The sequence below is a fragment of the Triticum aestivum genome, chromosome 7B, assembly GCF_018294505.1.
Source record: "Triticum aestivum cultivar Chinese Spring chromosome 7B, IWGSC CS RefSeq v2.1, whole genome shotgun sequence".
NCBI classification, from domain to species: domain Eukaryota; kingdom Viridiplantae; phylum Streptophyta; class Magnoliopsida; order Poales; family Poaceae; genus Triticum; species Triticum aestivum.
This window is the reverse complement of record NC_057813.1, coordinates 528,351,475-528,363,657: the sequence shown is the minus strand read 5'-3', so window position 1 is coordinate 528,363,657 and position 12,183 is coordinate 528,351,475. Positions and strand designations below refer to the sequence as shown.

General features: G+C 43.2%; 1 protein-coding gene across 1 annotated transcript; it reads left to right on the top strand.

Moving 5' to 3' along the window:
* The first annotated feature begins 2,838 nt into the window (after positions 1-2,838).
* On the top strand, positions 2,839-6,987 carry LOC123161438 (DNA repair protein RAD51 homolog B). The gene is made up of 9 exons (XM_044579269.1): positions 2,839-3,040; positions 4,193-4,337; positions 4,450-4,560; positions 4,660-4,751; positions 4,917-5,011; positions 5,116-5,229; positions 5,931-6,060; positions 6,260-6,381; positions 6,474-6,987. The coding sequence occupies exons 1-9, from the start codon at positions 2,942-2,944 to the stop codon at positions 6,595-6,597; spliced, it is 1,032 nt and encodes a 343-aa protein (XP_044435204.1). The 5' UTR covers positions 2,839-2,941; the 3' UTR covers positions 6,598-6,987.
* The last annotated feature ends 5,196 nt before the right edge of the window (positions 6,988-12,183 follow it).

The following is a 12,183-nucleotide window of genomic DNA, read 5'->3' as shown; positions in this document are numbered from 1 at the left end:
TAACCAAGAAAATAATCAGATAGAAGGAATCATCGTGTTTTATGATATGGAGCCGCCGCCACCTCCTATTCTTCATTGAGAGGACTGGTCTGGAGTCTGTTCCGGGCTCCGGAGAGGGGGATTCGTTGCCATCGTCATCACCAACCCTTCTTCAGCACCAATTTCATGATGCTCACCACCGGGTGTGAGTAATTCCTTCGTAGGCTTGCTAGTCGGTGATGGATTGGATGAGATTTATCATGTAATCGAGTTAGTTTTCTTAGGACTTGATCCCTAGTATCCACTATGTTCCGAGATTGATGTTGCTATGACTTTGCCATGCTTAATGCTTGTCACTAGGGCCCGTGTGTCATGATTTCAGATCTGAACCCTTTATGTTTTTGTGAATATATTTGTGTTATCGGTCCTACCATGTGATTTAAATGCACCTATTACGTGTTATGATCTGCATACCCCAAAGTAACAATAGTTGGGATTTTTTCTGGTGATTACCGTAATTTGAGGAGTTCATGTATTCTCTATGTGTTAATGCTTTGTTCCGTCTCTCTATTAGAAGGAGGCCTTAATATCCTTTAGTTTCCTTATGGACCCCGTTGCCACGGGAGGGCAGGACAGAAGATGTCATTCAAGTTCTTACTATAAGCATGTATGACTACATACGAAATACATGCCTACATTACATTGATGAATTGGAGCTAGTTTTGTGTCGCCCTAGGTTATAACTGTTACATGATGAATGTTATCCAACGTAATCATCAATCATCAATCCAATGCCTACGAGCTTTTCACGTATTGACCTTTGCTAAGTTACTATATTGTTGTTGCTGTCACAATCGTTATAAAATTGCTACTGTTACTGCTGCTATCGTTACTACTATTATCAAACTATTATATTACTTTGCTACTGATCACTCTGCTGCAGATATTTAGTTCTTCAGGTGTGCTTGAATTGACAACTCAGCTGTTAATACTTGCAAATATTCTTTGGCTTCCCTTGTGCCGAATCAATAAATTTGGATTGAATACTCTACCCTTGAAAATTGTTGTGATTCCCTATACTTGTGGGTTATCAGTGGGGACGTGGAGCTCGAAGAAATCCATGTTTGGATCTACCGGCCACGACGATGGCGACGCCTGCGGGGGCCGTCCCCTGCATGTAGGCGCCGTTAAGGTCCCCCCTTTCCCCTTTGCCTCCCTCCCTTGCTTGTGTACCGGGGTGAAAACCCAAATCCCTTTGGATTGGACGGGAGTGAAGCCGGCGGCGTCATCACCTTCATGGAGGTGTCGCCTTCAGTGAGCACGCGACGGTGGTGAGCCCGTCTTGGTTGGTTGGCGTTCGGCAATGGTGTGGTTGGAGTCCGCGGTGTCTTGGTGGTGCCTCTGTTTGCCTATTCTGTGGTAGCTCATGGCCACTTCTCTGCTGGTGTTTGGCGTTCAACAGGGGATTGGGTTCCCCTTTGTAGCAGCTTGGGCCATTTCTGGGGTGGTGGGAGCTGGAAGTTTGATTTGCGGTCATGGCACCGTCTAAGTCCCGTCATGTCTTCCATCCATTGTTGCTTTGTCACCAGGAGTCCCCTTGTGCATTTGCTTCTTCTCGCGTGAAGGTTCGCTCAGAGTGCCCATGTTTTCCCGACTGAGCTCGGCGATGCGGGTTGGTGGTGCTTGATTTTGGCCTTCCTAGTGGCTATGGCATCGACTGTACACCTTTGCTCTTGCGGGAACATCTACATCGTCCGACGGATCGGCGCCTCGTGCCACGCGAGGGGGCAGGGAGCCCCTTTTTGGAGATGGAGGAGGTCATCTCCTATTCGGCCGGAGCCCATGGAGGTACCATAGTTACTCTAACCTGCTTGTTGTGTCTCCCCAAGGACTGCTGGTGTCCCTGCGTGGTGGCCTACTCTCGGAGGAGGGCTTCTTCATCCTCAAGCTGTTTTTGTTCCTTAAATTTCTCCATCTTTGCTGGTTGATGATAGGAAACCTGTTCGCTGCTGTACAACACTATGTATCATTTTAGCTGTTGCTTTGTTTTGTTTCTCTAAGTGGGTGATTGATGTAATCTTGATCGGCTGATGTCTTTGTTAATTTAAAGCCGGGCTTGACTTGAGCCTTCGTTCTAAAAAAAGAAATCAAAAAAATCAAACTCTCTCCATAATAAAGTGTAAGACGTTTTTATGTCCTATGCAAACAAAAATCTCCTTATATTTTATATAGAGGGAGTACTTGTTTTATTCGGTGTAACCATTTATCATAGATAGAAGTCATGATTTTGCGTGCTATGCATCCGCCGGTTGATCTTTTTAAAAGATCAGCCGGGCGGCGAGCCTTCAGATTTACCGCATCAAGCGGCCGAACGCGCCTCCACTACTTCAACACAAGTCTTGTTGCAGAATTATTTCTGCAACACGTCTTGTTGCATATTTTTTTTCAACTAAGATTTTGTTGAAACTTATTTTGCAACCGAAGTCTTGTTGCAGAAAAAATTCGTAAGAACATTTTTGTTGCAAAACGCATACCCCTCGTAGAGCATCACAACACCGCATATGTTTTAGAAGCATAGCTCCTGTTGCAGAACCGAGTTCAACAAAAGGTTGTATGCGGGACCTCACTTAGACGCGTGTCACGCAGGGAAGGTGGCGGCCGCGGCCGCTGTGATCCGTCAGGTGATGATAAGTGTTTCCGAGAACCCCGAAAAAATTGACTTAAACGCACTTGAAGCTATGGTTGCCTGAAATGCACTGTAGTACAAAATTTGCCGCTCGCCGCTGTCTTCCGCGAGAAGGAAAGGGAGCCGCGTTGGGTAGAGCCATGACGCCCAATTATAAAAGTTTGGCGCCTCCGCGCTCTGTTTCAGCCCCAAAACCCGCCTCCTCTGCCCAGAAGAGAGAGAGAGAGAGAAGCCCACATCCTCAGCATCTCTCTGTCTCTGCGAGTGGTGGGCCCCATGTCGTCGTCGGCGGCGCACCAGAAGGCGGCCGCGGCGGCCCCCGTCGAGGAGGAGGAGGCCGGGGAGCACGGGCCTTTCCCCATCGAGCACCTCCAGGTGCGCTCCGCCGAACACCATCCCGCCTCCGTCCCCCTCAATCGATCCGCTCCTTCTCCGCCGCGGAGGCCGCCGAGAACGGGGTTTTCTGGGACGATCCACTCCTTTTCCCGTCGCGGAATGGGCGGCGCGGCCGAATGCCGCAACTGGATGCGACTGATCCGCTCCTTTTCCCCATTTTTCTCTTCGGTGTTCGATTTGGCGGGTTCTTGGCGGTAAACCCTAGGTTCTTGCCCTCGGAACCGCGTGAAGTCGAAGATTTAGTCCGCACTTCGGTTATTTGGGTTGCTTTGAGGCGGATTTATCCCTATTTGGGAGTCCCTTTTCCGGTAGAGTTATCGGCCCTGAACCCCCGAATTCCCGATTACTTGTTCCTCGGGAACTTCACATGCATGAAATGGATGAAGATGCTCTCCTTTCATTTTGATACACAACTTTTCGATCCACATATGGCGTATCACCAGAGGCTTGATTCACTGATTCAACGGAGTTAATTTGTTATCACCCTTAAAGATCGTTACTGAAATGTTAATGTTTGCTGTCACCATTTCTGATGCGTGATTTTCCCACATTTTTTAACGGATCAGGAGAAAAGTTGGACTGTATATCTGCACTACCGGTTCTTGAAGTCTAAACAAATTGCAGATATACCCGTTTCTAGTTGTATGCAATTAAGAGGACCTGTACTTCATTTTTCCAGCTTTATGATTCCTGGCATCTAAAACTTATGCATTGCACATGCACGCATTGTCTTTCTGGAAGTAATGCTTATACGATTTGATTGTATGATGTTCTTAATTCTTTAAAGTACGAAATGTTGATACATCCTTCTGAAAGCAATTCACATTCTCCCTAAGGCACCATGTGCAGCAGCCAATCGGCCATGGCAGTTGTGAAATCGTATCCCGTTTTCTTGTCAGCAACTCAGCATCCTATCTCAGATTCTTAGTATCTAAAGTTACCTTTCCATGCTAGGTGTCTGAAATTCATAGTGCGAAATAGTTTTATCATTTGGCCATGTGGACTCTCGTGTAGGCTGTTGAGGATGTAATCTGTTTTGTTAACTGAAATGAAGTGACCTTCTTTCTTAGAAAAAATCCCTGAATGTTAATGTCACAACTAGACTAAAATTATGTGAACTTTTCTGTGAAGGCATCTGGAATAGCTGCAGTTGATGTGAAAAAGCTCAAAGATGCTGGTCTTTGCACAGTGGAGTCTGTAGCTTACTCTCCAAGGAAAGATCTTTTGCAAATTAAAGGGATCAGTGAAGCCAAAGTCGATAAGATAATTGAAGCAGGCAAGTAATTGTTTCCCTCCACTATAGGAATTTAGGAACATTGTTTGCATTGCTTTGTATACAAAAGAATTTCCACATGCAAAGGTACTGAATGTTGATAAACATCTGACAGCTTCGAAGTTGGTTCCACTGGGATTTACTAGTGCTACCCAACTTCATGCGCAGAGGCTTGAGATTATCCAAGTTACAACAGGATCAAGAGAACTTGATAGAATATTGGAGGGTAATTGTCTCTGCCTTTTGTCATTTCCTATCTGCCACAAAGAAACTCTGATGCAATAGACACATAAAAATAATGTAATTGTGTTTCAAATTCTGATAGGAGGAATAGAAACAGGATCTATCACGGAGCTTTATGGTGAATTTAGGTCTGGGAAGACTCAGTTGTGCCATACTCTCTGTGTCACATGTCAGGTATCGTGTTAAAATATCAATCTTGTGTTATGATGCCATCACATCAGTACTAACATAATTTTAAAGGATACGTGATATCTTTTTTCCAATATTGGAAGACTGGCTACTTTTTTTCTTAACTGTCTGTTTTCTCAAGATTGAAAATTTTGGTACTGATTTATACAGCTCCCACTGGACCAAGGTGGTGGTGAAGGAAAGGCTCTTTATATTGATGCAGAAGGCACATTCAGACCACAAAGACTCCTCCAGATAGCAGACAGGTGATATGGCAGTTTTTTCTTTCTATACCAGTTTAAATCATTATTCATTCTGCCACTATGCGGTGTATGATTGAACAGCTAAACAAGATAATCCTGTATTTTAGGTTTGGACTGAATGGTGCTGATGTACTTGAGAATGTAGCTTATGCCAGAGCATATAATACTGATCATCAATCAAGACTTCTGCTGGAAGCAGCTTCCATGATGGTGGAGACAAGGTGAGTTGATGCTTCTAATTTGGTATCTATGCTCTGAAGTATACGATTTACTAGCAAGAAGCTGTGAACTGCTAAAGTTATATTCCACCTATCTTCATATATTTGCTTGAAGATTCGGAAGGATTGGTAAAAACAAGGCGTACACGTCAAAAATAAATAAATAAGGCGTCAATGATCTTTAGGATGGTTACAAGTTGCTTTTTTTTTACTACCAGGCAACTATCAGCACTAAGTAGGAAACAAAGATATTTAGTTATGTTTCCAGTGGAGCACTGGAAAGGGGTAGCAGCCGATCTCATTATCATGACTTGGGAACTGGGAAGTTGTCCATCTTATCCTGACATGTCCCATGCTGCTAAATTGTTGGGGTAATATTATTTTCTTATATGGTTGAATATATTTTTCGGAGTTACTCTATTACATCTGCTTTAGAAAGAATAAAATCCAGTCGAATAACAGTCCAAGGCATGCTATTTTCTGTACCGTAATGCTAGTGTACGCTTGTAGCAGTTGACAATGCAATGCATACACACTACCAGACAACGTATTTACAAGCTGAAATTTATTGTGTTACTTGCTGCGATTAACCCAATTAGATCCTGGCTGTGACTGTACTTGCACCTTTTTCGTTATTTCTGAGTGCTTACATTGAAATTATGGGACAATTTCCCTAATACTGAGCTGGAACACTGTTGCTGCAGGTTTGCGCTTATGGTTATAGATAGTGCCACAGCCTTATACAGAACTGACTTCTCTGGTAGAGGGGAGCTATCAGCAAGGCAAATGCATCTGGCCAAGTTTCTCAGGAGCCTTCAGAAATTAGCAGATGAGGTACATTAGCCTCTTATCATTAGCAGCTGATGAATGATGAAATCATTATTCTTTAGTACTTACACTTGATTATAGATATGATACCGGAGCCAAATTGCTGACAAAACTTGTCGTGTTGCTACATTTTATTCTACTTGATCATAGAAATGATATTGGTCCCATGGATAGTTGCTCATTTGACTTGTTTTGCTTTCTCTAGTTCGGGGTGGCAGTGGTAATCTCCAACCAGGTAGTGGCCCAAGTGGATGGGGGTGCAATGTTTGCTGGGCCACAGATCAAACCCATTGGAGGGAACATCATGGCTCATGCTTCCACGACGAGGTGTGCTTCATTGAGTAACCTGTGTAGTACCTGGCATCTCCTTACTACTCATCCTGCTCGGATCTTGTTTAACATCTGGTACTGCATGTCAGGCTTTATCTCCGTAAGGGAAGGGCGGAGGAGCGGATCTGTAAGGTGGTGAGCTCTCCCTGCCTGGCTGAAGCTGAAGCAAGGTTTCAGATATCACCTGAAGGCGTCACAGATGTTAAGGATTGAGAGTGCTCTTTGCTTGTCATGGGATACATCGTGTATCGGACAGCCTGCTGTTTGCATCTTCAGCAACAGATGCTAGCTTGTGCCGATGAAAGAAGGCCCTTCTGTACAGCAAACACCCTGCAGCTGCAGTGGCACCATAGGGGCTCCCTGGAGGGAAATGTTGTACAGCTAATCTCCCATAGTTTGCTTGTTCTATCTTTTTCAGTGGTTTTAGTATGCACTGTTCTCATCAAGATCTGTATGGTTATGGCTGAGTGATGGGAAAATGTAGTTGCTCACTTTGTTTCAAAAATCCTTGGTCTTCTAGGACATTGACATTGTCTCCTATGTGATATTGGACCACCAATTTCTTTGACAATATGTTACATAAAAAACAAAAATCATGGTGTATATTTCAGAATGTCAATACCAATAACTCCTTTTGAATTGATAGTTATACATAAAAAAAAGTTTAACCAACAGAAATTCTAAAAGGACATCCATTTTAGATTGGAGAGTACCTTGGAAGATATTCATATTTTGGCTGAGTGGGAAATGAGAGTCCATACCCTCAATATTATGATGTCACCATTCAAATCCCTTAGATAGTTTGTATTTCCAGTATAACTTTTCTTTGTTTGAAATTATTTTGCGCCATCTCATTAATTAAGAAAAGGGAATAACAGAATCTTAAGAGATTCAAACCAAAAAAGGTCAATACAACGGGACTACTCTTCCGGAATTAAGGACCCCACCCCGGCAATGACCCAGTTTCGGGCTTCTCTTTTAATCTTGGTCATCACGATTGACAGCATAGTCGCCTCATTACGGAAAACATGTGCATTCCGTTCGTTTCATATCTCCTAGGAAATCATCATGATCACATAGCTTTGCTTCGGCCGCCCGGCATTCCAATCGTCGCATTCCACCAATCCTTGACTGAGAGTCTGAGAGGTAACCGTTCCAGTTGGGTGTGTCCATGTGATGTATGTCAATCCATTCCTTAGTCATATTCCAGATGTACTTGGAGTAACAACACTTGAAGATCATGTGTGCCGCAGACTCAAGCTCACGCTTACACAGTTGACATAACCCATCAATTCGGCTAAACTCGCCTCTGTAACTTGTCCGCCATCCAAACTCTATTACGCAAGATGAGCCAAGAAAACAACTTGATTTTCGAAGGTTCCCAACACTTCCATACTATTTAATTAGGCCCGCAAATTACAATTTTATAAGCTGTAGCCCCCGAGTATTAGCCATCGGTCATGAATTTTCAAGTGATCTCATCTTCTGTATTTGGGTTGAGAACAACCTCTTGAATTTTCTACTAGAGGATGAGGAACTAATGGATGCGAACCATCAAGAGGGCATGCTGAAGGTATATGCGCCTGATCAATAAGTGTCTTGTAAAGCCTTGTGCACCTCGCAGTTATTGCGTCCAGAGAGGTAAAAAATTCCATGGGCAATGCGCGCCTTCCAAAAGCTCACCGTCTTTCCATCACCAATTGTGATGCTGGTCAGGCCGTAGAAAAGATCGTAATCTTATTCATCACATGGAGTCTCAAAGCCTACCCACGCCCTGCGCGGATCCTTCCAAGCGAACCAAAGCCTCCGAAGGCGAAGAGCCCTTGAGAACTTATCAATGTTAAGAACTCCAAGGTCTCCAATGGATTTTGGTATCACAACGATTTCCAATTGACTTTGCATTGCACACCATTGACTTTATCCATGCCGCCTAGAGGAAAGCTCGTTCAATTATACTAATGTTTGCTTGGGTTCCCTTAGAAATGTCAAGAGCAATGATGTGGCAGATGATTTGGGAGGTTAGCACTGATTTCACCAGAGTCACTTGATCCACATTATTGATATTTTTTTCCTTTCCAAGCCAGGAGCTTAGAGACAGCTCCCAAGTTCATAATATTGTGTTTGCCACCTATTGTAGAGCACTACAAGCCGAGTACCATTCAACTCGATCATTAGCAACAAATCCAATTGCAGAAGATACAATACAAAAATGAAGTATGCCATTTCAAACTCTTCAATTCCAGGAGTAGAGTAGACACTGCAAATTTGTACCATGTTATTTGAGACTATCAACACCAAAAAATATTGTTGGACTCTCAAACAATGCTCTTCGATAAGACCAGATCATCATCTAAGGTTTTAGAGAATTCTTCTAAATATTTCCATTACAGGAAGAGATTACAACATATAATGAGAGACATGGAAACCTTGATTCAACTAGAGTACATTACATATCATCTGGACAACATTATCTTAGCAATGATCATATGTACAGTTGGATGAGCTCATCGCTCACAGAACACCAAGATCAGTCAAAAAGAAGTGTGATACTGGGGAGGAGTGTAGTCTCTTGCTGATGTCTTGACTTCCAGACGAGATGGTAACTATGGGGACAATCAAACATCTCAATGAACAAAAGAAGCCTTTGCACCGAAGACAACGTCAACAAGAACTCTAGATAGTAGAGATCAACAAACACATGAGGTACAAGAAGACAAAGAGAGGTTGTACTGAAATACCCACAACGGAGTGAATCAACGGCGACACATGGGGCCGATGTGCAAGAGGATGGAGAAAACAATCCCGAGGTTACCGAGGAACGCTACGCTGCAGAAGACAACAAAACAAAGATGGAGACTATTTTAAAATTATCATAGTGCACTTGCAAACTATTTTACCTACCTCATGCGATGTTGGGGACTGTGCAAGGGGTGTGTCGAATGGGAAATGTGTGGGTTGAAGGAGCATTGGCAGAGCAAGTGGTTTCAAAGAAAGAACAATAATGACACACATATATGTAGTAGTGGCACACATTATGATAGAGGCATACCGTGCTCCTATATAGGCACACTAACTGTCACATAGCTAGCATCTTTCATAAACACGCCACGATGCATCCTCGACAACCAATGGAATTTGGCAAGCCTTTGTATCTTCAACTAGCACGTTTGTACAAACAACCCAATGCATCACGGATAACCTATGGGAACTCACAAGCATCCTAGTACCTAGAATATCTGTACATACAATGGGACTAAAATGATGGATTGGAAAGGGGGAACCAACAAGCGTTCTAGCATTTAAAGCAAACATCATACTTCTATAAAGTGTTTTTTAAGGAGTGGTGTTTCCACTTAAGCAATATCAATGAAAGAGTTGGAGGCCTCAGGAGGAAGAAAGGAAGTAGGGATGGAAAATATCTCTAGATCAAACATTTTTTTATGATGAATCCATACTGTGCAACACAAAGTAAAAAAGAAATTGAAATGCAATACAATAGATAGTTCAAGCGGTAATAAAAGATGACACAGTGATAGCAAACGAAAATAAACATAAGCAGGACAGGAAACAAAAAGTGCTTCAAGTCTCTCATTGAACGGAATGCTAAGGATGCAACATACATCCTATATCATCAGTTCAACTTTGGGCAGGTGGGCTGGAGCATAATCTTAGTTGGAGCAGAGGGTGGCAACACATATCTTCCCAAGTTACCCTCCTGTATAAGCATCTTGTAAAGCAACAACCACGTGGTTTGTATCACGTCAAAAGTGTCAGCAGCAAGCGCTCCGAAGGCGCAATCCACAATTTTAGCACAAGTGAAGGCGTAAACACCAGAGGCATTCCTGAACAAACACATAATTAACAATCAATACATATGGCCCAGGAAGTCGGATAATAACTACAAAGCCGTGGTGAGTAAACTAACATACTTGATACAATTATGGCCTATTACTGAGTGCACTAGCATAGTCCAAGGGCCAGCACCATAACCAAGATCGCCATGGATCTGACGTAGAACATCGATAAGTTTTTTGTTCAAGAGGGAAAAGTTTTCTTTGTGCCTGGCCTAGATTTCATCTGAAGTCATGCTAATCTCTGTAGGGTCCACAAGGGTGAAGTGACGCTTCTTAAAATCCCATGATAAACAAGCTCACATCTTTTCTATAGGCACGACATCCACAAACTACAATGTATTTTATTATATGAAGTAGTTCAATTGTTAGCACTGCATATACAACAAACCAAATGTAAATACCTGATGGCAGGCACGAATGTCATAGCCAATGACATCCACACTGAGCATGTCCATGCCTGCTATGGCACCATGTTTATTTGAAAGGGCGTTGATCTAGAAAGGAAAAGTTAATGAAAATTGTTAAGGTTATTTTTCATCTAAACAAACATACAAGATGAAGGGAAAAGTAATAGAGGCACAAACCACGAAGGCGATAGTGACGTAACAACGAGGTGCAAAGGAAGCATCATGTTTCAATTTGGAATCTACATCGGCGTTGAACACACGAATGACCCCTTTAGCAACATCATTGTTTATATCTGAGCTCATGTTGGAAATAGACCACAACTCTTTTCCTGTCACACGGACAGCAGGGTGATCCTCCATGAGCACCCAATCTCTGAAATAGTTGAAATAGAAGAATCAACCTTACTTTTTCCCGGACTAAGGTGGGGAAATAATGCGATAAATAAATGGAAACACACCTTGCGAGAGAAGGAGAGGGAACCTTTTTTGCAATCCAGTTCATGATACAATTAGCAACATTAGAAATCGTCATGTCTATGGGGAAACTAGGCACAACAAAGTCACCATATGACGCTGGCAGGTCAACAACCTGACACTTGATGCAACTTGAGCCAGTGGGTATTCGAACATAGGGCAAGGGAGAATTTGGGAAACATTTTTCATACGTGGACAACGCAACCGCAATGGCCACCCTGAACTCCTCCCAGCTGAAATACGGTTATCAAAATCGGGGTGTTAGTAGTGATTTGCAAAAAAAATAAAGAAGAGGAATAGGCAATTCTGCCTAACAAACATATGATAGCATGATACATCTCCAACATATCTACTTTTCCTAACACTTTTCCTCTTGTTTTGGACTCTAATTTGCATGATTTGAATGAAACTAACCCGGACTGACGCTGTTTTCAGTAGAACTACCATGGTGTTGTTTTTGTGCAGAAAAAAAAGTTCTCAGAATGGAACGAAACTTTGCGAGGATTTTTTATATCAAATAAGAGAATTTCTGGAGCCAAGAGGTACCCGAGGGGGCACCTGGGTGGGCACAACCCACCAGGGAGTGCCTGCCCCCCAGGCGCGCCCTGGTGGATGCTGCCCACCTGGTGGCCCCGCTGACCCTAAAACCGACGCTATAAAATCACATATTTCCAGAAAAAAATCAGGGAGAAAGAATTATCGTGTTTCACGAGACGGAGCCACCGCCGTCTCTTGTTCTTCATCGGGAGGCCAGATCTGGAGTCCGTTTGGGGCTCCGGAGAGGGGGACCTTCGACCTTCGTCATCACCAACACATCTCCATCGCCAATACCATGATGCTCCCCATCGGGAGTGAGTAATTCCTTCGTAGGCTCACTGGTCGGTGAGAAGTTTGATGAGATTCATCATGTATTTGAGTTAGTTTTGTTAGGGCCTGATCCCTAGTATCCACTATGTTCCGAGATTGATGTTGCTATGACTTTGCCATGCTTAATGCTTGTCACTTTGCGCCTGGGTGCCATGATTTCAGATCTGAACCATTTATGTTATCACCATTATATCCAT